The 27,709-nt window shown below is 40.9% G+C and overlaps 1 protein-coding gene and 1 long non-coding RNA gene across 2 annotated transcripts in view; one reads left to right on the plus strand and one right to left on the minus strand.

Annotated features, from left to right (window-relative positions):
* The window catches only part of BAALC (BAALC binder of MAP3K1 and KLF4), a 30,273-nt gene extending 15,525 nt beyond the window's left edge, over positions 1-14,748 (plus strand). The window contains exons 2-3 of the mRNA XM_074886020.1: positions 5,050-5,219; positions 10,712-14,748. Of these exons, the coding sequence (XP_074742121.1) occupies positions 5,050-5,219; positions 10,712-10,816 (275 nt within the window). The 3' untranslated portion in view covers positions 10,817-14,748. The remainder of the gene's footprint in view (positions 1-5,049; positions 5,220-10,711) is intronic.
* Positions 1-27,709, minus strand: part of LOC141950756 (uncharacterized) — a 41,030-nt gene that overhangs the window by 7,543 nt on the left and 5,778 nt on the right. Inside the window, exon 2 of the long non-coding RNA XR_012631149.1 lies at positions 16,323-16,445. This is a non-coding gene — a long non-coding RNA (uncharacterized LOC141950756). The remainder of the gene's footprint in view (positions 1-16,322; positions 16,446-27,709) is intronic.

The raw sequence follows: 27,709 nt of genomic DNA on the forward strand, positions 1-27,709 counted from the left end.
GAATATTCAGTGTTAGGATAAACTATTAATTATGAGTAGCAGCAGTTCTTGGATAGTTAATTTTATTTATACTGTTTATATGAGCTACATAAAAATACCAGTGCCTTTGTTTTTGTGTTAGTAGTGACAATTGTCATGTTGGATTCTCTTTGTCCTCTTCTAGGACTATATTACCTTTAATACATCTGTTGTTCTCCGCATAGGATACGTATTTCAGACAGATTTGTCCTGTGTTGCTGATCTTCATATGTGTATTGAGATGCCTCTGATTTTAGGTAGCTTTCTGTTCATTACCTATTGATACAATTGTAAAACTGTTCTTGAATGCCCTTCTTTTAAATTGTGGAACAGCTAAAACATACCCAGATATCCTAGGGAGCGATTTTTAGTTTTGATTTGTCAAATTCAATAACTGGAGTTGATTTTTGTCCATATCCAAATTTTCCCAAACTTTCATATTTTGGGAAGTTTGAACAAAAGGCAGTACTTTAATGCCAACATTTTAGTGGGGGAAAAAAAAACCCCAACCAACCTTGCGCAAATTTTGTTTTTCAAAATCTATTCAAACTGTGCATGTGAAAATACACAAAATGAGAGATTATTTGAACTGCCATCATTTGATGTAAATCATCAGACTTTTTAGTGAAAGAAATTTTAGAAAGGAAGCTCCTTTGTATCAGTCAGTCATATCACATCTTGTTCTGGATCAGCAACTCTGGGACACCGTTTTTGCTGTAACACAGTGGGAATCTTTGGTGAATCTGGGCTAAATGGACAGAACAAATGTATGTCCCCTGATGTAGGGGTAGTTGGAAGCAACGTGAATATACCTCCAAAGGATTTGGAGAGCTCAGCAAGGCAACTCACTGAGAAGAACGAGCGTAACTGGGTGAGTGGGGTTTGTTTTGTTGTATTGGATAGCGCACCAATGTAAGCTGCTTTCTGCTGCTTGTTTCAATTCCTGTGCTACCTCCCAAGTTGTGCCAGTCCGACTGCTTGCGTCATTGGGTGATGAATAAAGTCTAGGGATTGATTTCACTTTGAAATAACCCTTTTTTTTCCTGATGCTCCTGAAAAAAGTGTGTGTCAAACTGCAACCTAAAGGATTTCTATTGGCCTGGTAAGAAAGGCAAGAGTCAGATCGCCTGTGCAGCCTAGCAAGCCAGTGAAGAGGAAGATGACAGTAAATATTGTCATGGGAGGACAAATTCTTTTAAGCATATTTCGTGCTGAAAAGGTAGACTTGGATTTGTGAGCAATAGGGCTGCTGCTTGGGTATTCTCCCTGTGTCCATAGAGAGAGAACTTGTGTACATTCTTTATAAATAGACCTGATTGCATGCAGTGAAATACCTGCCTTGTGTTATTCATTCCTCCCCATAATGGCAACAGCCTGGCAGTCCCCCAAGCCCCGATGAACTATTCCTGAGGAAAGGGTCACCATCACGTTGTTGGGGCTTTGATAATCACCCAAAACTCAGGTTTTGGGAATGGAGCCATAAGAATATCCTAGGCTTGCCAGTTCATTTAAAAATAAAATACATGTATTTGACAGAGCATTGTGATGGGATCTGCTGTTTTCCCTGGCCTCAGGAGGCCCACAGCCTTTTGGCAGGGGTTGTCTTGGCAGAGAACATGAGAATGAAAACATTACTGAACCTGTTTGTTTAAATTTCTACTGAAGCTCTACAATGAAAGACCAAGAAGGTTATTTACCAAACCCATGCTGTGAGGATGATACAAATATCTCTACAGTTAGCTTGGTTTAAACAACACTGAGGCAAGACCCAGAGTATTGCCATCCTGCTGGCTTGCAAATTCTAGATTGTACAGAACAAGAAAGTTAACTCTTCCATTTTTGGGCAAACCCTAAATAACAATGCAAAAATATTTGCTATTTTAAAAGCAACCCTGTGTTCCTAATCTTTTTTAAACATCATCTCTGTTCTGCAATCAGCATTTTGTGCTATATATCTAGTCTATAAAATAGGTGTCGCTTTATGAATTGCCAACAAATTGTGCCTGTACTTCCATGCTCATGCATTCTCACTGTAATTTCTGCTCAGTGCTCATACATAAAGAGCAAGTCACTGAAGTCTTTAGACTGTTGCCCACTCTCTAAATCATCTATTTGCCAATGAAAAAGAATTGTAAAATAGTTTCTTAAATTCAGACTAGCAAACATATTTCAGAATAAAATAAAAAAGCTTTTTGCGCTAGTATTGGTGACCACTAGGTCACCCATATAAAAATATAGTAGAGTGATAGTGGAAGGCTCAGATACTGATACCTGGTTCATTTCTGACAAGTATTGCAAAAAAAGTCTCACCTCTGCAATGCAGGATGCAAGAAGGATGCTTGGCCTGCAAACTAACAGAGGACAAAAAATTAACCAGACACACCATGAGATTTCCCATCAGCCTCCAGAAATGGATTGAAGTAAGAAAAATTGTTCTGTGCAAGACCAAAAGATGCAAAACAATCTGATAAGTGAACAACTGTGCTTAATAACAGAGTGGCTTTTCAGCTGACAGCTGTGTCACCAGACAATTTAGTTAGAGGCCAGATGGCCAAAGGGACACATGGTGGAAAGTAATTTAGGAGGAACTTTACAGAAGGAGAAACTCATAATTCATGTGTTTGAAATGTCCAAGATTCAATTAATGGAATTAGTATGTAATGCCTAGAGCATTTTGCCCATTCAAAGCTGTGATCAAGCTGGTTCTCACAGCTCTACATCAAGGTGAAGCACTAGGCTACGACATGACTGCTGGCTTAGAGCTCTGACTCATATGTGGCTAACTGCCTCTCCATCTCCCTTCCTGACAACTGAGTTTGTCTGTGGCATCAGTCTATGCCACTTACTGTTCTGCACCAAGTCATTTTTCTGCCTCTCACCTGGTACTGTGGAGTGGTAGGAAGAGATAAGACCTAAAACACAAATAGGTGTGGACTTTTGGGAGATGCAGGAGAGGTAAAGTTTACTCTTGTCTTATGGGAAGTTGCTTGTAGATTTAGATGGGAGAACATTAGTTTTTATATCTAGCAGAAAAGGCAGCTTCCAAAGACCAAGGTTGTTGGTTGGGTTTTTTTAAAATAAACTATAACGTAGTATTTTCAAGTTTCAACTCCAATTTTTTTCTATCAAAAAGTAGATGACTTAGCATTATTAGTTACCACCACTACAAGTTAAACTGTCTTTGGAAAACTAACACCACCTTCTGACTGCTCAGGGAAATGCAGTGACTAGTTTGTATTTAGACTTCTTAAACCTTACACAACTTCAAATATTTTCAATATCAAGACTTTGAATATTTGGTTGAAGATTTATTGATTTCAGTCATTGCCTTTGCTAGCTGCTACTGATGTTGCTTTCTACTGATAAAGCAGCTTTTCTTACAGATTTCTGGGAAAGAATTCAGGACTCTGCTTTCTTTTTAGTACCCTTAATACTGTCCTTGAATTCCCACCTGATTCATGGCAAAAGGTTTTGATGACACAATGCACACTTCAACCAAATGACAAAAACACTTGTCATTGGTTTTCCTCATACTTATTTTTCACTTAGTATCTGTTACTCCTTGCTGCTTCTTCTAGTTGTGATACCTGCATTGCCGGTTAGTAAATCTGATTTTTTTTTTTTTTTCCTATTTGAACATAAAGCTTGTTATAAATGAGATTTGCCAAAAATAAAATTGAGAGCTACAGTCATCCATCCCACTTGATCTTTGTATTTTGATTTCAGACCCAGTGTTGCAACCAGATGGTTAGTGCTCTGCACTCACTATAAATGACAACTGATTTTTGTTAATGCAATAAAATGAGAAAATTCTTTTAGGCTGGCTAATATCATATTGTACAATTGTCGTGGTTTAACTCCAGCTGGCAACTAACCACCATGCAGCCTCTCTCTCACTCGCCCATCCCACCCCCAGTGGGATGGGGAGAAGAATCAGAAAAAAAGTAAAACTCGTGAGTTGAGATAAAAACAGTTTAATAATTGAAATAAAATAAAATAAAATAAAATAAAATAAAATAAAATAAAATAAAATAAAATTGTAATAATGAAAAGGAAGATTTAAAAAGAGAGAGAAATAAAACGCAAGAAAGACAAGTGATGCACAATGCAATTGCTCACCACTTGCTGACTGAAGCCCAGCCAGTCCCTGAGCAGCGATCTGCCTCTCCGAGCCAACTCCCCCAGTTTATATACTGAGCGTGACATCCTATGGTATGGAATATCCCTTTGGCTAGTTCGGATCAGCTGTCCTGGCCATGCTCCCTCCCAGCTTCTGGTGCACCTGCTTGCTGTCAGAGCATGGAAAACTGAAAAGTCCTTGACTTAGGATAAACGCTACTTAGCAACAACTAAAACATCAGCGTGTTATCAACATCATTCTCATACTGAATCCAAAACACAGCACTGTACCAGCTACTAGGAAGAAAATTAACTCTATCCCAGCTGAAACCAGGATAACATGTGCCTTATCCATACAGCTAGAGCAGAAAGCAAATTAATAATTTATTTGATTACTGATAGTCAAAACAGCATGAAATGCATTTTTCCTGAATTTTTTTCCTCAACTTCTGATGAAAAAATTGTTCAAGGCCATGAATAGAGCAATCCGTCCATATTGGTCTCATCTGTCATGCTCACATCTAACCCCATCATTTCCCAGAATTGAAACAGATTTAAGGGGAGCCTCTCTGGGTTCTTAGTTAAACCCTTGGTCATGAAAGCAGCTGTGTGTGTGTAGAAACCAACAGATATGTGGAGATGACCAAAAGGCTCCTGATATGATGCACTCATTAACCAGTATTTCATGTTTTCTGAGCCAGTGTTTCACAGGGCAGTGGACTATAGGAGAAAGGCCAAATAATGGAAAGTGTGGGAATAAAGGTGGCAAAAGGAGGTAGACTGCTCTCACTGTAGTACTGTGCTACACCTTCCATGACTTGTGCTATCACAAAAATGTGAAATAGAGGAGAGCTAGAGCCAGTTACAAACTGCTCCTCAGTATTAATCTCACAATTTCATGTCTCCCTCTAGGTCTTCTGGAGGATGGGAAATCAGCTCAGACAGGTGTAACTACAGCATCAGCCACAGCTGGAACGCTAAACACTGAGAAGAGGAATGACTGTGGTCCTCAGTGTGCGAACCCCATGGTCCACAGCACAGGAGCTACGACGCAGAGACATAACGGCTTCAGGACAGCAGAGGTAAGAGTATAATTATGTTCCCTGCTGCTCAGCACTAGCTTCAACCAGGTCAAACTTATTTTTGTGACAATCTTCCTTGCTGCAGTCAAACCGTCTTTAACACCTTGGGATAAGAGAAAACGGCTGCACCACAGCCAGGGCATGACTGAGCCTAGCACCTCTGACAATGCCTCATGCCTGAATGGCCACAAAATCGATGTTTTATTCAGCAATCAGAGTAGCACACACACTTGTTACAGCAAAAAAACTCCACGCTTACTTTTTTCCAGCTCAGTCCAGCTGTGGTATATATTGTGCAAACTGTTTAGATAAATTATCTGAAAGGGAATGGGGTTTTCTTTAATTGCTGTTTTGCTTAAATCATGTGCACTGCATGAACTCTGGTTCATTCAAGGCTGGATGTGAAGCCTGAAAAAGTCAATGGGAATCTTTTCAGTAACTTCAGTAGGCTTTGGATCAGATCCTCCCCACTTCTGCCCTCACCTGTATGTAGTGTAAGTTGTGGAAGGATCATCCAGTGTATGAACACCCAAGGCTTTGGGGCTAGACTAAAGCCCAAACTTCTCCTGTTGTAGCTGCCTACCTGCCTGTCTCTCACAGGTTTCCACCTGCTGCCCTGTTTGTGCAGTAGCTGCTGAACTGCTGCAGATTAAAGTAATCCAAAAACTACTGTTGGTTTACTGCTTCCTCAGTTTCTCAGATGGGAAGACCTCTCAGCACGGTGTGTGGTGGAACCACTGCACATGCTCCATAAGAAGCTGTCCCCTCTTGGGAATCATGTCCTTGAGAGAGACAGATTTAAACACAAGGGGATTGAGCAAAAATGAAAAAGGGAATTTGGATTGAATTTCACCTTGCATTTGTTAACAAACAACACATCAGTACATGTCTGTTTATTTTATATCTTCACTGTATTATCTTCCGTACTGCAGTAGTACAGGAATATTCCCCAATGAGATGGATCCTGCAGTATCTTTTCATAAGATACTGCAGCTCCAGATGTATAGGGACACATTCTACAGCAGCATGACATCTAGAGCCATGGGTTTGCTGTAAATGGAAAACATAAATGCCTGTCATAGCCACTACCTCACAGAGAAAAATTAATTGGTCAGGTTGGATATGGTTGAACAGAACTAACATAATTATCAATCCAATATGAAAAAGATTTGGCCACACTTGAGAATTACAGTGTATACCTGACATACTGTTGGAGAAAATTGTTTGTTTAATTTTTAAGCGATTGAAAAATTACTTCTGTATTTAGACTTACTAGGAAGTATGGGCAAATTCCCACAACATATTAATAATATGAGTGTTGACTGTAATGGGACTACTCAGTGAAGCATATGTTCCTGTCCCAGGGCCTTATGGCTTGCAGAGTATCCTCTTGCCTTTTTACATTCATTAATACGTATCTGTACTGTTGCAACCCAGTGCAGACAAAATTTTTGATGATAAGTAGGGCATTTACATTATTCTACACATCTAATGAGGGTGTCTAAGAAAGGAAGGTAATTTGTCTAAACTTCTTATAGTCAAAAAATAAATGTATTTTTCTACAGTGAAAGTGTAGTATCTAAGTTAGGCTCCAGCTCTAGTTTGCCATTCTGAATCTTTGTTTCTCCACTGACTGTTTAGGAAAGTGTAAGATGAGCAGGTTTCTGATTTGGACACCTAAAGTTTAGGTGCCTGGAGTCGAGAATGTGACTATCCCCCCAAACTCAAAATGTGCCCATTTTATTCATGTGAATATCCACATTGACTACAGTTTTTCTTTTATCTCTACATGCTGTAGAATAGAATCACTGGTTGGAAAGGACCTTGAAGATCATCTAGTCCAACCGTTAACCTAGCACTGACAGATCCCAACTACACCATATCCCCAAGCACCATGTCAACCCGCCTCTTGAACACCTCCAGGGATGGGGACTCCACCACCTCCCTGGGCAGCCCATTCCAACGCCTAACAACCCGTTCTGTAAAGAAATGCTTCCTAATATCCAGTCTAAACCTTCTCTGGCGCAACTTGAGGCCATTCCCTCTTGTCCTATCACTTATTACTTGGTTAAAGAGGCTCATCCCCAGATCTCTGCAACCTCCTTTCAGGTAGTAGTTGTAGAGGGCGATGAGGTTTCCCCTCAGCCTCCTCTTCTCTAGACTAAACACCCCCAGTTCCCTCAGCCGCTCCTCGTACGACATGTGCTCCAGACCCTTCACCAGCTTCATTGCCCTTCTCTGGACACACTCGAGTCATTCAATGTCCTTTTTGTAGCGAGGGGCCCAAATCTGAACACAGGAATCGAGGTGCGGCCTCACCAGTGCCAAGTACAGGGGTAAGATCACTTCCCTGTCCCTGCTGGCCACGCTATTTCTGATACAGGCCAGGATGCCATTGGCCTTCTTGGCCACTTGGGCACACTGCTGGCTCATGTTCAGCCGGCTGTCAATCAACACCCCCAGGTCCCTCTCTGACTGGCAGCTCTCCAGCCACTCCTCCCCAAGCCTGTAGCGCTGCTGGGGGTTGTTGTGGCCCAAGTGCAGCACCTGGCATTTGGCCTTATTGAAACTCCTACAGTTGGCCTGAGCCCATCGCTCCAGCCTGTCCAGATCTCTCTGCAGAGCCTCCCTACCTTCGAGCAGATCAACACTCCCACCCAACTTGGGGTCATCTGCAAACTTACTGAGGGTGCACTCGATCCCCTCGTCTAGATCATCAATAAAGATGTTAAACAGGAGTGGCCCCAAAACCGAGCCCTGGGGGACACCACTCATGACCGGCCTCCAACTGGATTTAACTCCATTCACCACAACTCTCTGGCCCCGGCCATCCAGCCAGTTTTTTACCAAGTGAAGCGTGTGCCCATCCAAGCCGCGAGCAGCCAGTTTCGCCAGGAGAATGTTGTGGGAAATGGTGTCAAAGGCCTTACTGAAGTCGAGGTAAACTACATCCACAGCCTTTCCCTCATCCAATGAGCAGGTCACCCTGTCGTAGAAGGAGATCAGGTTTGTCAAGCAGGACCTGCCTTTCATAAACCGCATGTGTTGTGTGATGGTACTCAGGATGAGCTGCTCCATCAGCTTCCCAGGCACCGAAGTCAAGCTGACAGGCCTGTAATTTCCTGGATCATCCTTCCAACCCTTCTTATATATATATGGGCGTCACATTGGCCAGTTTCCAATATGTCGGGACCTCCCCGGTCAGCCAGGACTGCTGGTAAATGATGGAAAGCGGCTTGGCGAGCACCCCAGCCAGCTCCTTCAGCATCCTCGAGTGTATCCCATCCAGTCCCATAGACTTGTGTGTGTCTATGTGATGCAGTAGGTCACTGACTGTCTCCTGGAATGCAGGGGGGTCATTCTCCCAGTCTCTGTCCTCTGGCTGAGGAGGCTGGATTCCCTCAATACACTAGTCTTGTTATTAAAGACTGAGGTAAAGAAGACATTAAGCACCTCAGCCTTCTCCTCACCACTTGTTACCATGTTTCCTCCTGCATCTAGCAGGGGATGGATACTCTCCCTGGTCTTTCTTTTGCTACTGGCGTACTTATAGAAACATTTCTTATTATCCTTGACTGCTGAAGCCAGAGTAATTTCTAGCTGGACCTCCTGATTTCCACCCTGCATAGCCTCCCAGCCTCTTTGTAATCACTGTGAGTGGCTAACCCCTTCTTCCAAAGGCTGTAAAATCTCCTTTTCTCCCTGAGTTCCAGCCAAAGCTCCCTGTTCAGCCAGGGTGGTCTTCTCTGTCGCCGGCTTCTCTTACAGCACCTGGGGACTGCCTGTTCCTGAGCCATTAACACTTCCTTCTTAAAGAGTGCCCAGCCTTCCTGGACCCCTATACCCTTCAGTACCATCTCCCAAGGGATCCTTTCAAGCAGGTGCCTAAACAAGACAAAGTCAGCCATTTTGAAGTCCAGGGTGTCAGTTCTGCTTCCCCCTCTCCTGGCCTCTCTAAGAATAGAGAACTCTATTATTTCATGATCGCTGTGCCCTAGTCGTCCTCCGACCGCCACATCATCCACCAGTCCTTCTCTGTTCACAAAGAGGAGATCCAGCAGGGCACCTTCGCTGGTTGGTTCACTCACCAGCTGTGTCAGGAAGTTATCTCCCACACATTCCAGGAATCTCCGGGACTGGTCCCGCTCTGCTATGTTGTATTTCCAGCAGATGTGATGTGATGAATGTGATGAAGCATATGGTGCTCTCAGTAGACTTGGGTTCTGCTATTGGCCTGGGGGGGTAGTAGGAGGTAAATTGCTTTACGTCGCTGTTTCTCATTTTCTCAGGCATCAAGCTCTAAAGCATCCTACTGCCTTACCCCTACCATCAGTTATGTGACAGGGTACAATCTGTGGTGTCAAAAGGGAAAGGGTTTGACACAGGCTGCATCTGGGAAACTTTAGTATCCTCTCATAAGTGTAATGTCAAAATAACTTAGAAGTAAAAGATGCTGATGAGGAAAGGAGTCCTAATATCAGTGAAAGCAATAGAATGGTCAGGCACCCCAAAAGCAAAGTTGGTATCCAGATTATGTCATTGAATGACAATACCCTGGTTTGATTTTCATGGTATGTGTGGTCTTTGGAGAGTCCTTGTGTGAACAGGAGCACTGGGGGAGTAGATAGCAAAGGAGCAGGTGTATTCAGGCTGCAGAAATGTGAAGTAATATACAGAGGCAAACAAACACCATGTTTTGCTCTATCTTCCACTCACGTCAGTGGAAGTTTAGCAGATGTTATTCCACCTGGCATTGTTACCATGTAAATGATGCCAAATTTACCTGGCATTCTTTACACTTACAAATTATCTCATGAAACACTGGAAATGCAATAATTAAGCCCACCTAACCCAGCTCTGTGTCTCCATCAGCCCGGTTCTGAATGTCCTTTGCTAGACCTATCCAGTTTACCGCACAGTATAGTGTGTTGCTTATGGCAACAAGCAGTCAGACTAGGAGATGAAGAAGGATAAATTTAAATTAGCAATGCACTTGCATGCCTCAGACAGACTGACTTTTTTGAATATTTGGAAATAATCTGGTGAAACTCTGAAAGGTATATATTGTACTTGGGTCTTATACACAGGCAGAACTAAGTATTATTTTTGAAACTATAATTTCACTTAAGAAACAAAATAGAGAAAATTCTGTCTCATGCTAGTCACACTCAACTCCCAGTGACATCAAAAGGAACCTCTAATTTCCACTTCTGGACTGAAACCAGATTTATTCACTCTGCTTTTAGAATACACATGTGCAGAGATTATAATTATAGCCAAGAGGGTTGACCCAAAGTCTGCTGACATCCACAGCCTTTATAGCAGTTGTAACAGCTTGTGTCCATGCTGAATGAGAAAGTTGCTTCGCATCACAGTATTGTGTGAAGAATACTGGAGGCATTCTGTTTATTTTTCACAAATTAGCAGGTAATCATCAATGACTCTTTGTGCTGTCAGTGTGGAACTCATTGTACTATTTAAAACTTTTACAGAGTAAGTGGGACACACAGAAAATGTCCACAAAAGAAGTCACCGTTAATGTTACAAAAAACGTCAGACAAAGTGACAGAAGGAAAACAAAGAATTGTATCAATTAACGAAGGAAAGCACAGGTGAGAATGGACCTAACAATGCTTCACTGCACTTTAGATGTCGTCAGTTGCTGAAGATATGAAGATCTCCAGATGTTCCATGTTGAATACAGCAGGCAACTGCTGCTGAGTGCCTTCAGAAACATGTCTTGTAGAAACCAGCTGCAGACACTGTAGGATGTTGAGATGTCAATTGCCTAAAGCAGTGGCACTGCGCAGACATACGCCAAAATTCTTGCCATTTGGTTTTTACTAAGTCCTATGTTATCTCCTTGTGTGTGTCCTGTTCGGTATTGCTACTAGGATGAAGCTGGATGATGAAAGGTACAGTTCTTCTCAGTTTAAAACAAGAACTGAATAAATGAATCTGCATTTTCAGTCATAAGGAGTTTCAAGTATGTACATTCAAACCCAAGGAGTTAAAGCGCTCACTTTCATAACACTCAAACCCAGAGATCTCAGAAAGAGACACATAGGTGGCTTCCATTAAATCTCTTTTTAAGCTATATATATCAGCTATAGATAATTAAGTCATATAGTAATCTTTTTATATTTTAGTCTTTTAATTACTTACTTGTAATTTATTTTCTGTATTGACAGAATTTAGGTCTTAGAACCAGTAACCTTCATATCGATCAGCCTTACTTGAAGTCCCTAGTCTTAGGTAGTCAGGTAGGGTTCTGGCTACTTCGTTATTTTATACATGCCCCTTTAATTATGTCAAGGCCCAGACTGACTTGGAAAAAAGTGATCACTATCATTCCATGAAAATAACCGTAATTATTGAAACAATATTCCAATTAACTTTATTTGATCAGACTATAGTTGATTTCATGTGCAAAACTTAATTGTATTGTAAGCAGTCTATCATAGTACTCCACGTTTATCATAAATATACAGCTAAAAGGAATAGAAATGTTCAGTGTAATAAAGATCAGCAATTAATTCAACATATTACTTCTTAATATAGAATTAATAATATATATTCTCTGTGAGTTTGTACATTTATGAAGATAAAAGAGGTAAATTCATTTGCCTCCTCCATCAGACATTAAAATAACTATTCAAACGTCGTTCGTAACAAACAGATGGCGGGTGGGAAGAAAATCCATGTATGAACTGCAAGAAGTCATTTTTACACGTAGGCAAATAAGTATAAATAGAATTGTGGGACTGAATCCTAATTTATTCCATATTAGGACCATTTTAATAACTTGCTGCTAGGTGTGTAAGTACTTAATGCTTTCCTTGGAGTACAAGAAGCCTATGCAATAGGGAATTATTTATTAATTATTCCAACACAAAGGCAAACTGAAATACAGAGTCAGTGCAAGATTTTTGCGTACAATAGCACTCATGTAAGAAATACTTATTTGTAGATGTCCTAAAAAGGGGCAAAGAACTTGTGCTAAGCTTTCTACAGCTGGTAAGAGCAAAAAAATACTGAAAATAGCATTGTACAGGTAAGACAATGGCAGTCTGTATATGTCCTTCCAAATTGTGGCTCTCTGCCAACTTTCTGGCAACATTATAGGAGAGGAAGGAACTTGACGCACTCTAATAATAAACAGAGGCTGTAGCAGCTCAGCAATATTAACTTAGACATGGATAGCCATTGTTGGTGGCCATGTACTGACCTAATTGAAAGCATGCATTCAGGATTCTGCATTATTTGTGTAAGCAGAAGATGAACCATTTCAGATCTGTGTCAGACTTGTAACCCGCTTCTGTTTCAAAGGATTTACTGACAGAGTGCAGTATAACCCTGTATGATGCAGGAAAGCTACAGAAAGTGATTAATGATGCTGGTGTGTGAAAGGGTATAGGGAATTTTGAAGGAAGGCAAAAGGGAAGGTTCACTGTGTAACAAGCCTTGGGTGGGTACCACGTTAGGGTGAGTAGATGTGAGACCAAAGGAGTCCTGGCAGTGAGATTATTTACTAGCTAGGAAATTATTTCATAATGATGTGCTGACCAGATGCATCTGATGGCTTGGGTCACACAGAGCACATTGATATGAGAAACAGCCTTGGCCTCACGTCAGCAGTCAGTAGGGAGGCAGTTTTTGAGTCTCGCATTCAGAATGTGAGATGTGACAGGATGGTCAGCAGGAGATGGCCTTGGTACATAATTATCTGGGCAATACTACAGACCTTGCTTATGTTGACCACATCCCCCATCAGGATGGCACCTGTGGAGTGGTGAGGGCTGACTGCCCTGAATGACCCCGCTGCCTGCCCATGATAACTTTCCTGAGCTACTTTAAGATCCCATAAACCTGTTCATATCCTGAAGCTTAAATTTAGGGCATTCAAAGCCTCCATCCAACTTCTTGTGGTACAAATCACATCTAGTTACAAATAACTTTATAAACTCTTCTCACATAACACATTATTATCATATCTTATTTATTAGGTGGTAACTGGAAAGAAATTACATTACATTATGTCTTAGGTGGCTTCTTAGTTTCTGATGCGTAAGCTTCCAATGACCTTAATAAAACTAAGAGCATGTTGTGGAGACGTGAATCCTGCCACTGTGCATAGATAGGCTTATATTTATGGTAGAAACAACCAATTTGTTTATAAAATAATATACCACTCTGTATAATTAAGGGTGACAGAATCTAGTCTATACTGCTTAAGACAATTTAAAGTCCTAAAAATAGATTCCTGTGCTGGTTTTAGTGGAAGAAGCAAGCTCAAAGAATCATCTGGACACCTTCAGTCCAGGTTACCTTCCTAGGAGTGAACAGTCTTATTTACAGGGTCTGTTCTTCAAGTAGCATCTTTCAAATATAAATGGCTCAAATACAGGAAATAAAATAATCATGTTAGAAGACATAGACTTTTAGATAAATGATCTGCGGACATCTCTGTCTTCTTATATGACAGGATTTTTGAAATGTAATTTTCTCCCAAAAGATATTATGCCACTTAATTTGTTTGATGTCCCTTGGCTGCAAGGATTTCTACAGCTACATTGAGCCAACATGCTTTCTGATGGAATGATTTGCCAGTGACTGGTGAGTTTTTGTGATTTACCTGAGTTTAGGTTTTAAACAGAAACAAACTTGCTTTGTCATGTTTCTGCAATTCCAATACAGTGTATAGATGGGATTTTCCTCTGTTGTGTATATACATGTAACACACATTTTCTTCCACTATGTGAGAAATAGAATTACTCAAAAGAAAGTGGACATTGGATAAAGAGGAGAGATAATTTACAGTTACCCATAGACATCATTAGGCAAATTCATCTTCTCAAAGACTCAGTACATTTTTACCTTTCAGTATTCCTTCATCTTGTCCCTTATGCTTCCTTAATGTACCTACACCATTACTGTAGGACATTGACTGGAAGACATGCAATTTTACTGTGCAACAGAAATGACCTTGTACTGAAAAAATAGGAAAGTGTAATTATTGTGTAAGCAATATATGAGTACTGGATTAAACATGCATTCTTGTTAGCTAAATGACTGAGATCGCATACAAAACAGAAAACGGATTTTTTTGATCTTCCAAGTATGTTTATATACATACGTATTCATATGTGCATGTCCCTGCATGTGTACCTTGTAATTGTCTTTAGAGTGTACTTCTGTTCTGCAGTTCAGGCATGGTTTTTTGGAAACCTTTTACTTGTGTTTTTAATTCCGAAACCCAAGTGTAAAATATTTTAATGTTTGAACTGAAATCTGTTTTACATGCCTTATGAAAAGAATGAGCTATATAATTTGTGCATAGAAATGGTGTTTGAAAAAGCAGGCTTAGTTTTATTTGGAAACTATGAATAATCTGTCTAAATTCAAACTAGACTAACAGGAGCATTTTTGTACTCTCATTTTATCTGAAAATTATTGAAGATTGACCTTGAACTTGAAAATGAAAATAAAGAAAATTTTAAACTTGTCTATTTACTACACCATGCATTTTACATTCCTGTGTTTGTGGTTGATTTAACTTTTAAGAGCTAAGACCAAAGACTGAAAAGGTATAATGAATGGTTCCCACCTCCTCTCTTCATGGAATCAGAATATTTCTGTATCTGCTATCCTTGCTATCCTCAGGCTGTGGCTCATGGACTGTGTGGTCACATCAAAGAAGCTAAAATACGTATATTCCCCATAAGAAATTGCTGTATTTGCCAAAGAGGGCTTATGAGGTCAAAATGAGAGCAACTGTAGCTCAGTAATTATAAATGTGAGTGCTTGTGGTTGCTGTCATGGCTAAAGTGGAAGACACTGGCAATCTGAGACATTTTCTCTAGTAAGATGTCATATTACTGCAGGAAGAGAGGAGACCAAGAACTGAGAGTTATAGAGCCAACTCAGAGTTGCCTCTATAAATAGCAAAGTTGGTACATGCTGAAGTAATCCTTCCCCTTTATGTAGCCTCAGGAAGGTCCCTGCTGAAGCACTTGGCTATTTCTGGCACCGCACTTTAAGAAAGTCGGGAAGAAACCAGCAAAAGCAATCGGCAGCCTCCAATTTTGGACATTTGGACAAATGTGTGGACGTTTTATGGACATTTTAAAGATATTTTATAGGGGTGGTCCATAGGCTAAGGGAACAATATTTGTGTATTATATCAAAGGATGGGAAGGGTGGTGGTTGTTAATGAGGATGTATTGGATAGTTTGGGACCTGAGCATGACGTAAATGATATGGAATAAGGGGTTAAGAATGTGCTGGTTTTGGCTGGGATAGAGTTAATTTTCTTCATAGTTAGCTAGTATGGGGCTATGTTTTGGATTTGTGCTGAAAAGAGTGTTGATAATACAGGGATGTTTTTGTTATTGCTGAGCAGTGCTCACACAGTGTCAAGGCCTTTTCTGCTTTCTCACCCCACCCCACCAGCGAGTAGGCTGGGGGTGCACAAGAAGTTGGGAGGGGACACAGCTGGGACAGCTGACCCCAACTGACCAAAGGGATATCCCATACCATATGACATCATGATCAGCATATAAAGCTGGGGGAAGAAGAAGGAAGGGGGGAACATTCAGAGTGATGGCTTTGTCTTCCCAAGTAACCATTACGCGTGATAGAGCCCTGCTTTCCTGGAGATGGCTGAGCACCTGCCTGCCGATGGGAAGTGGTGAATGAATTCCTTGTTCTGCTTTGCTTGCGTGTGCGGCTTTTGCTTTACCTATTAAACTGTCTTTATCTCACCCACGTGTTTTCTCACTTTTACTCTTTCAATTCTCATCCTCCATCCCACAATGGGGGGAGTGAGTGAGCAGCTCTGTGGGGCTTAGTTGCCAGCTGGGGTTAAACCACAACAGAGGCACAGTCCCCCAGGAGAGCCTGAGGAAGCCTGCCTGCTCATTGTGAGAGAGCACTGATGGAAGCATGCTTGTGGTGTTCCTTTACATTGACTGAGAAGACAAGAAGAAATGGACTTAAGGAGAAGTTGGAAAGATTAATGCCAGAAAATAAAAAACTTTGAGGATCAATAAGTATTTGACAGATTGTCTAGGAAAGTTTATTAAGATGACAGTAGACAGATACCTGTTGTGTGGTGTAGGGACAACTGATTCTTCATGTGTTGTTTTATCACAATCCACAGAAACCCCAGTTCTACTCAGTTTTGTAGAACCTCTTGTTCCCCAAGGAGGTCTTCTCTGAAGTAACCTGTGAATAAAAAAGGCATTTGACATACAGTATTAGTCTTGTACTACTCAGGGCTCATTCAGATATAATGACTGTGGGGGAAAAAGGATGACATGATCACATCAGGCATGATATGCCTGTGTAATGAAAGTCCCACTTCTCCTTGGCTGGTAATGATAGCTATTTGTCCTTCTTCCTCTCTTGTCATTTTTTTTACCAGTTGCACCCAGAAGATTCATTACTGAGATTACTGTGTAAGAACATAGGATGAGACAGTCCTTGTCCCAACTGAGTATGATCAACAGGAAAAAAAAAGCTGTCTAATGAGGATGATGCTCTACATTAGCCATGTAGGAGTGTTCTGCTCATGAGGAATGTTTTGAAATCTTGGAGAAAATCAGTGTGGTATGGCAATAGATAAAGAAGGTGTATATTCAAACATGCAAAAAAGACAACATTTACTTCTGAATCATGGGAAACCATTTAGTGCTCAGGTAACATTCAGAGGAAGGGCTACAGGACATGCTATATTCATCAGAAAGGCATTATCAGAAATGCTACTCTGAAAAACCAAGTGGGTCAATGTATAGTCAGTCCCAGTTCAGGCTTCAGGATATAGCTATATTCCCTTCTTCCTGCAGAGAAAATTACACATTTCTGCTATGTTTGATATAGCCATATCCTCTTCTTCTTACACAAGATATTAATCATTGCTGATGTGTTTGAGACCCTCCTGTAATGTGGAAATGAGTGTGCAATGAGTGACTGCTACAAAGGTAGCCAAATGTGAGAGGACGATTGAAAAGTACCACAAAAGACAGCAAGAAGCCAGTCCTGCTTGGGGGCATCACCACTATACACAGCAGGTACAAAAAGCTCTTTTCTATACGTACCCCAGTGACATACCAATATAGACATGACTTTAGTGAGAGCTCTGTATATGGGTCCCCATTAAAGGCAATATATCTATGGTGTTTAGAGTTTTCTGTGACACTGAAAAAAAAAATCAATGAAATAATGACAAATTCTAGTCAGTACCTGTGCAAAGATTTTTAAAAAATATCCAGTAGTGTGGAAAGAACAGCAGCCAAATACAATGCTGAAGAAAACAGCACAAAGCTGCTGTTAGAGAAATTGCATGGCCCATGCTAGCAGCAAAGCTGTTAACTGCCTATCAAAAGGTCTGTGGTCTCCAGGACTCCAGCAGCAATGGATTAGCATCTGGCAGCCTGGTTCACATCCAGCAGGAGAATCAGCGATGGGGGGAGAGTAAAGGCAACATCGTTTATTCTCCCTGTTTATTCAGTGGAGGTGTTGTAAATATATGGGGAATCTAGAATACATTGCTAATAAAATACCTTTGCTCCTGCAGAAAGCACAGTGTGGAGAAAGTAGCTGCTGTGTTGTTTAATCTGTGCCATAGAAATAAACTGATAACTTTTAAAGAGAGCATTTTTTTTTCAAAATTACAATAAATTTTTAAGATTTTTTTCCTTAGTGCCAGAAAGGGTTACTCTTGCTGAAATATCATCCCCATCCTAACTGCCTATGCCTCAGGTGTTGTCTGACAAGTAACTTGTTCTCTTTGATTCTTCGCCAAGATGCTGACACAGCAACTGGTTTGTTTCCTGTGGAAGAGGAAGAATAGTACAGAGGAATGGCTTTCAGATGTGCCAAAAAGCAAAAGGATTTGGGGACATGATGAAGCCGTAGTCCAGCAGTCAGGCATGTAAGAGCCCATGGGGACCCTGGAACAGGATGCTTTGAATTCAGGGGTCAGACTGTGCCTTGCAAGCAGAGCCTTTGTTGCTGCAGGGAGCGATGGAGGGGGAGAGTGCAAGTGAAGAGAGATTGCAAGTGAAGCCCCCAGAGCAGTGGGGTTTAATAGACTGTGTTCCTCTCATGCCTCTGGGGAGCATGTGCCAAGGTGGCATTTCTAAAATTAAAGGTGGTGTTATGTGATCTTCAACACCATGTACACAGTGCATCCACAGTACCTCTTCATTCCACAGTGAGGTAAATTTGGCCTCATATTTTGAAGAACTCAATACACTGCAGTGTTTCAAAATTAAACTTTCAGTGTCCTCAGGCCAAGCACCTCCCATTGCACTACTGCCTTCCCAGGTGCCTCCTTTCCAGATTTTCTTGGTGAAGGATGTGACAGAGGTAACAGGCAGAAATAAGATGTGGTGGTCTAAGACGCAGAGGTACAAGACCTCTTGTTCTGTCCTGTTATCATCCTGGGGTTTTCAAGTCACCTGTCTGATTTCAGATAGCCTATGCATATTATCCAGAGTTAAAAGCCATTCTTCTGCCCAGAAGTAAACTAATTGAAAAGCTGGATCATTAATGTAGGATAAAAAGTGAGCTGATTCACCAGAAAAGAGATTTGTTAACATATGCCACTTTAACAAGATAAAATCCAAGTTTATTTGCAATATCTCCCGGCACAGAAAAAATCAGCAAACACTAAAACGTAGGAAATATTCTAATCTTAATGGTAGAATTAGGATGTTCATAAGCAAGATAGAAGAAGGGAGAATATAATAGCTTTTATTTTCTTTCTAGAGGATTGAACATTGTATAAGTCCTGAGTGAGAAAAGTGGGATGTCTCTGTAAATCTCTCCTTGCTAGACTGTTTGAAACAAGCAGTTTTAGGTTGCTGTGGGTGCCAGCTTAGGAAAAAAATAGGGTTGAGGGAGAAAGAAAGGAAAGAAAGGAAAGAAAGGAAGAAAGAGAAAGAAAGGAAGAAAGGAAGAAAGGAAGAAAGGAAGAAAGGAAGAAAGGAAGAAAGGAAGAAAGGAAGAAAGGAAGAAGAAGAAGAAGAAGAAAGAAAGAAAGAAAGAAAGAAAGAAAGAAAGAAAGAAAGAAAGAAAGAAAGAAAGAAAGAAAGAAAGAAAGAAAGAAAGAAAGAAAGAAAGAAAGAAAGAAAGAAAGAAAGAAAGAAAGAAAGAAAGAAAGAAAGAAAGAAAGAAAGAAAGAAAGAAAGAAAGAAAGAAAGAAAGAAAGAAAGAAAGAAAGAGAGAAAGAGTGGTGGCACAGGCCAGGACTGAGCTGTGCTGCCAGTTGTATTAATTAGACTTGCTTGCACACTCTTGCATTGTAATCAGTATTATTCAGCTCTAATTTATTTTCCATTAACCTTTGCAAAACACCCACATGTTTGGATACAGGGAAATGTATCTGGGGCATTACTACATGGATAGAAAGAACAATTTGCTCACAGTCAAAAAGCAGCTTAAGAAAAGGCACCATAGCTAATCAGCAGCCTATTTATCAGCTATGAGGAGCTGTCAAATGCAAAAGGCATGAAAATATTTATGGTCATTTGTATCTGCACTTACCAGGAAATAAAGCTATTGGACTTGTTCATGCAAGGCAGAGAGAACCTTCCAGGTCACAATTAGTAAGTGGCTTAGTGTTCAATGCCTGACTCAATGGCTGAAGGATTGATCTGAACCTAAAACATCAGGTGCTGAGTCTTGCCCATGTCCCTAAACCACCCCTTCTGCAGTGCTGTGGCATCTACCTTACCCTCAAATTAGTTTCCCCCCAGACCATTTTTTCCACTTCATTCAGAGTATTAATATAACATAATTTTTGCAACATGTTATTAGATACATTATTGTATTGTAGAAAGCAAAATTGTACCAATTCAAACATGGACTTGGGGAAGCTAAAGCTCATGATCAAAACTGCCAAGCGCAGGCACAAAGTTACTTCTCATTGTTTTGCTGTCCATCCACAACCCCACACAAGTAATATCATAACCTCTGGGAACTGTTGGGACATAGGGAGTTCAATATTAATGGACAGGTATAGTGATCTATGCAAATTATATTCACTAGTCCTGTGTCCAGTTGAAAACCATCTTTCAGATGATCTAACATACTTAAAACCATTGCTGAGGCAAGTATTTTACACCCACTTTTGGAATGCAGTACTTTACTGCTCTAGCTGGGATTTCACACCTAGCAAATAAGGATTTTCTGTCCCTTGCCTGTGGCTGATATCATGGCAATCTTATGACAATTTTGAATGATAATTAATAGTAACTAATATATAAAAAATAATAATAAATAATTAATACAACATAATAACTTCCAGAATATATACTGGGCCATATTTTCCAGCAGGAAATTGCTGTCATTGCTGCTTATCTGTCTGGATGCTGTGTTTTCTTACAACACATTAATTACTTACATCCACAGTAAGAAAGCAGCTTCTTAAGCCTGTACGCTGTAGGTATTTTTCAATTCCCTCTAATAAGCTCTCACTGGCGTTTCACATTACAAATCCATTTTTATCATGAGGTGCATCTGTGCTGCCAAATCACTTAGCTCCAATACTTGCTTCTGGATCCTAGTCCCAGACCATCTGCACTGCACATATGCCCATGTGCACGTTCACTCCCAGTGAACACGGGTACAAAACCACCAGTTCCCTGTGTGATAAAACCGGGCTTTGGCCCGGGAGAAGGGCCGGCCCAGGAGCTGTGCCTTGCAGGTTGTAGGAGCTGCGTCTGTCTCCCTCTGCCCAACAGAGACAGCGTGTTATAAACAGCTTCTGTGATCTCCAGAGCAATCCTTTAATTACTCTGGGAAAGGTGTTTTCACACATCGTGAATGCTGGTTCCTATCAGCTCCTCCTTTCCAGCTTCCTGGGAAATGTCACCTGGGCAGCCCAGCCCCAGGGCAAGCCCTTAGCTTTTAAGTCTCCATCCTCCTTCTACAGGCAGAATGACCCCACACACATTCCTTGTTTCTTCCATAGCTGGGATCTTGCATTTTTTCACACACATATTTAAACACAACACATGACTCTTTCCACTTCTATTCATCACACATTTCTGTTCACCTAGGTACACAGATGCTCTCCACTCAGCCACTCAGTCACCCATGCTCAAGTTACAAGCACTACCCCACTGCATCAGAAATGACAGTCTGGATAAAACCAGTTGTTATCTTGTGTCATTACGGTAGGCTGGTGCCTACAAAGGACTGTTCACAAAAATGCCACAGGGCTCTTGGAAGGGCTCTCCGTGTCAATGGCTGCACTGAATTGTAACTGCCACTCCTCCAGGACAGTCAGTACAATTTACAGGGGCTAAAGAACCACGTATGCACAGCCAAGAATTTATTATTGGTCTAATAAAAGTTCTAACAGTCTGGTAAAGTAATTACTATCAGTCCAGTTATACGGCAATATACTAATACTGATAGTCCAAATTGTACAGTTATTACAGCCCATTCCCAGGAAGGATACCCGCTGCTCAGCACCTACCCCACTGTCCCTCTGCATCCTAGGGTCAACAGCACCAGTCTTCTCCAAGGAGGAATGGGGGAGCCTGGGAGGAATATGATGTTAATGTTCTTAGTTTTCTACCTCATCTCCAGGAGGAGTATGACTGATGCTGGAGGGCTTCTTCCTCCTCACTGTGGGTCTGTCTGGAGTAATTTCTGTATGTTTTCTAACACAGTCTGCTTACTTGCTCTTTCCTCATTGGTTTGCAATTCCATGTTTTGTCTGCATTTGCTATATATAGCATATTTTACTTATGTCAGAGGCTCATTGTTCTCTTTGTTATCCCTAAAACAGGTTTAACCCAATACAGAGGGTTGTTCTCCTTTACTGACTAATAACTGACTGTGTGTGATTTGTGCTTAGAGTCCTAGCACCTTTAGTGTCAGTCTGTACTTGCACCTTGAAGGCCTCTACTGTCACCCTGTGCTTGCACTTTCAGGGACTCCTGTTATAACCCTCTGTTTTTCCTTCAATCACCATAAAGCTGTAGTTTTCTGATAACCTAATCAATGTTTTATTAGCACAACCTGGTCGTACACAAATCCGTGCTTTAGAGCCAACTCTGTCACTTCACAACAAGAACAACCCACCAGAAGGACACACCTTCAGACACATACAGACACAGACACAATACTCTGTATCTACTAGTTTTGGTAATATCACTGGTAAGTTGTCAATTTATTAACACAGCCAGTGCACTTAAGGACAAACAGTCTAAATGATGACTTCAAAAACTTCCACCATAATCACACTTCCATAGTCATAAATCAGTGGCCTTCTAGGTTTCAGACCACTGTCCTCTGCCACGAGCTTCTGTCAGCTGCCTGCACCAACTGTTGGAGAAGCCCCCCCCTAAAGAAGAATTTGGTATCCAACCCTGGTCATCTCAGGTGGTCCTGGCACATCTTAGTCCTACCAGGAACACTGCTATCCTGGGTCACAAATCTTTTTGGAATTACAGAGAAACTGGCAAGAATATAGTCTTGGTGACTCCTGGCAGCTTATGTCTCTCAAGCCCATATGCTGGCTTCCCTAGGATGGACGGCTGCTCTCCTTGTCAGAATTGATGTCTCCAGCTCTTTTGGGGAGACTTTGTCCAAGAGTAGGAGTCAGGTTTTGGACAGACCATAGATAACATCAAAGTTTCTTTGACATGAACGTAAGCAATAAATACAGCACTGGCAGAAGCACTTGCCAGTTGCAATGGCAAGTGTAATGGCAGCAGTGGTGGGCAGCATGTTATTGCAGTAAGGGGATGTCAGCATGGGGAGTGCACAAACTATTTTTGAGGAGTCTGCTGGAGGGGTCACTTGCCATACATGAGACAGGAAAGTGCCATACACAGCACACCAGAAAAGGCCAAGGGGAGAGCTGGTGGAAAGCCTGCTGGATACGGACCAAGCCAAGCTCCATGGCTATGCAGTGTGGATGCAGCTAGCCTGCCCTAGGAGGGACTAACCTTGACATTTTGAAGATAAGCTACAACAGGGCCAATGCCTTCAGAAGTATAGCTGCCAGCTGCCCATAGACGAATTTGGATCTGGACAGAATTTGCTCTGAGTAAGAACTTGCTCCTCATATGAAAGGCGAAGTTTTTAATTTATCTCCACTCTTATAAATTTGTAAAGTCTGCGTTACTTTTAATTATATACCTAGGAAAATCAATAAATTAATCCTTCCAGAACTGACTATGTGTTACCCCTTTTTGATCAAAATGACTAACACAATTCACATAATTTGATTTAGAAGGACATTTTGATGACAGATCCAGATATCTGATGTAGTCCTGTTTATTTATAGAGAGTATACAAAGTCAGGTTGCCCTGGCCATGGCAGGATGCAAGCAATGGAAGATAATTTCTCTGATGTCTCCAATCTCTTCTGTGACAAACATTTGCTGCAAAGTTTTGTCTCATTTCTTCCTCCTGGCCATGTCAGCACTGCTACTCTGACTCAATAAGGAGTTAAGCACGTTTCATGACAGAAGCAAGTGATCCACACTCACAGTCTCTATGTCCTCCTTGGAAGATCCTGCAGTGATTCAAAATTTGCCTTTTTCATACATCAGAGAACCTTCCACTGGTGGTTTAAGCATGTGAATCACATTGCAAAGCAATGAGAAGTTACCCTGCGGATGGTCAGTCATCCTGTCTCAGGTGGGAGGTCGGTCATTCAGAACCAAGGAGTGGTAACTTCTCAAATGCATTTGATTACTTGAGGTTACCCACTTAGATTAATGGAGAAGTCTTTTCTACTGTGTCAAGCACATTGCGTCTTGGAAGTTCACTGTCATAGGTATTAATAACTGAGGGCTTTTATTTCGGATTTTGAGGCAGCTGGATGGCTGCTCTCTAAGAGGAGGTACTGCTGGTTCATATTCACCACACTTATCATCACCTTATGGACCTCTCCAGTGGTAAATTAATGATCTTTTTTTTATTAGCTCAGGATATCCTGATTTATGTCTGCTCAGTTCTTTGAACTGTTTCTCTTAAAATTCAAATGGTGTTTATCCTTTAACAGGCAGTGCTATTGAATTCTTAGATATATTTCTGTCCTCTCAAAAACCTGTTGGAGATTTACTTGAGCAAACCCAGGTGACCACGTTTTTGACATAAGTAGTACAACAAATAAATATATCTTGACACTGCTCTCAGACTGCCTGTCAGATGCTTAGAAAAGTAATAGCACCTTCCATGCCTGCTGGGTATTTGGGATGTCTTTGAGGTCAAAAGAAATAATTATTTCCTTCTTCACATGACAGACAAGTTCAAGCTTTGCTTAGCCACACCAGTGCAATTTAGTATAGTTTATACTCTATTATTTTCTTCCATATATCTAAAATAGCAGTTTGAAACTCGGTGGGGATAGGTCTACATGACATCTTCCTTCCTGCATTGACTGACTACTTTGGTTGCACCTACCAAAGGTAAGTTTTGATTCAAGTGACACTGATTTTCACTTCTACTAAGACCATTGCATACCATGCTTTCTACTTCCTTAGCATAAAGGCTTTAAAATGAGTGTGTGTTGCACATTCTCTTAAATCTCTTTGTATTGCCAACATGGCATAAGGTGACGTAACTGTTGGGGAAAATCAGTGGATTTGTATTTTTTCCAAGGTTTCTGTTTATACAGTTTTATACAATATAAAAATAAATTACTTTTGTGAGCACAAGTGAAAACAACCTCTTTCTTTATTCATTCAACATGTATTATTCTCCTGCCGTTCTTCCACAATAACCCATAATCCAGAGAAACCATGTTGCTTTACTGTGAATTAGTATGAAAGTAGAAAGCTCTGGTAATGCAGGTTTGATTTTCTTCCTTTTTTATTGCTTTCAAATTCAGAAACAGTTAAAACCAACACTAGAACTAACAGCTAGAGGTCCTGAATTTAAAGCAGCTTTAGATTCTTCCAAATTGGTAAATATTTGAGAATTCTTTCCTGGCATTCAACAGTTTCACTCACACAGTTCACATAGAGCTCAAACAAAAGCTTAGCTGAATTATTCTCTTTACTCCCAGGAGTGTGGAAACCTTGTATTTGCTAGTGGCTGAAGAAAAGACACAATGCAATTGGCAGAGGTGCAAAAACATGTATAGCTTGACAAAACAAGCACAGAGAGGAGAATGGAATGAGGGAAACATATGAGTTATGGAATTATGGAAACACGAGTCTATTGGATTAAATCCTGATACTAGTTATATCAGTGTAAATCAATGAATACATTAAAAATTATGATATGATAACAGAATCTGTTCTTTGTCTTCTATTAAAAATGTTAGTATCTGGTTTTAGTATAAATTACTACAAAACACTTGCTTAAACACCTTCACCTGAGTTTTGCAAAGGAAGTTGAATTAATTTGGTGCAAAATATAATGAAGCATGTGTTAGTATAATGCAAGTACAAAGAGGAGAATAGAAACAAACCACTATCTTTTCTGTTATTACTGATTTGAATTTATTTTCAGTCTCTATGCGCAGGAGCAAATAACTGCTCTTCAATGGTAAAGAATGAAGTTCCTAGCTACTTATTTTCAGTTCTTACTCTACCCTAGCTCTTATGACATTTGGTGCACAAAGAAGAGATGGTAAAATTGGAGTCATGAATCCAAGAGCCAGACTGAAAAATCCTAGATACATTACTCCAATTGCATTTCCAGCAGAAATTGAGTTGGGTGAGTTAAACTGATTTTGGTCTTGTCTATCCATTTTGCTCTACTGACATTCTGGAAAAGTCCCGGAAGCTGCATTACAGTACTTTGGGTATGGAATTCCCTTCTCTTTCTGACCTCTGTGAACAGTGCTGCCATCCCTGGATGCCTCTGCTCCCCTTTTTAGAGATTTGGACTGCTTGGCTGACCTAGTCCCTTAAGTGCTGTCAGTATCTTTAGGTCTGTATCAGCTACCAGCCATGATCAGTCTCTCCATCTAGATGCTCAGTAGACCTATGGCCTCCACTACTATGCTGAAATTGCTTTGCTTATCTTCACTTTTCACCATGAAAGTCATTGGTCCTACAGCATGGTACCACTCCAAAGTTGGACCACGCACAGAATCTCATCCCAAATGCAACCATTAAAAGCAATCTTCCAGGAGAATGTGTACTTCTAGCATATCATGATCCAAACTGAACCTCTCAGATGGTCCTTAAACTGCCTGAAAGTTTGAGTAAGGGATCATCAGTGCATGGAGTGACCACTGGTGGCATGGGGTGACTCATCATGGTCATTTGTGCCCAGGTGGCCCAGCACAGGTATAAATGCAATTTATAGCAGTGCAGGACTAAGATTAAGGCCCTGAGGCAGACTTGCAAGACAGTTAAACCCAATAATGACCACTTAATCATTGGTAAGTCATTGTCCTCTGCTACTATGAACTGTGTTCTGTTGTGGGACAGGGGCATCTCACCAATGTACCTGAGCATCTCCATGAAAGGAGACATGGGCTTGTCTGTCATTCAAGGGCACTTTGGGTCCCCTGAGGACAAAGACAATCATGATGATTAGGCTGCTGTTGGCAAAGAAGGCCAGAGAAGTTTCCCATGATCCCTAATTGTCTCTTTGTCTCACAGAAGCTCTCTAGGATCCAGGAGATGATGAGTGTGTTTCACTTTCCCTTTGTAAGAGGTAATGCTTTATGGATACCTTTTAGCCATGTTCCCAGTTTGGAAACCAAGACCACAGGCCTTCACAAACCAGTGCTGTGAGAAGGGAGGGTTAGGATTCCTGTGTCACAGATACACGTAAATGCTACCTCGCATCTCAGGGTTCTCTTTTCTTATTGCTTGTATGCCACTTTTTTGCTTTGTTTTGCTATCTGGATGCTTCATAAGATCCTTTGCAATTACTCAGAGCTGAGCTTTATAAGTTCCATCCCCATCCAGCAAGTAAACTCTCGCCCAGCCTCCTGTCTGCTCCGTTCAGAGAAGCAAAGAGCCTGCTGGCCCTTCTCCTCTGCTTCTCATCCCACTGCCTCGGAGAAGCCCATCCCTCTGTCCCTTCCCACTTGCCTCCTGCCCTTCCTTCTCTATTTGAAGCTTTACTTTTTGGCTTTTGGCTTCCTCTTTCCCCTTCAAGTTGAACACACCCAGTTACATGGCAGAAAGTCAAAGAAAGAAAATGAAGGCACAACACAGAACCAGTATACTTTGTTAAAAAAATCATGTAAAAATACAGAACAGAGTGGTGGTTAGCCCTTTCTCTGACTCCCCTTCTCTCAAATCATCTGTCAGTCACAACTGATGATACCTGTGAACTACCCAAACTCTGCTATGCCAGGTGGGAAGACAAATTTGAATGGTAACCAGATGTAAGCAAGAAAATGTATTTTTGTGCTTAGAATCAATTCCTTGCTAATGAATAATTTTTTTCTGCTTGTGACATACTGAGATGACCACTGACACATCCTAAAGCCTTTCCTTTCTCATTCATTATTGGTTTCGTCTAGTTTTATTTTTTTGTCTAACAATATT

The sequence above is a fragment of the Strix uralensis genome, chromosome 1, assembly GCF_047716275.1.
Source record: "Strix uralensis isolate ZFMK-TIS-50842 chromosome 1, bStrUra1, whole genome shotgun sequence".
Classification (NCBI taxonomy): Eukaryota; Metazoa; Chordata; class Aves; order Strigiformes; family Strigidae; genus Strix; species Strix uralensis.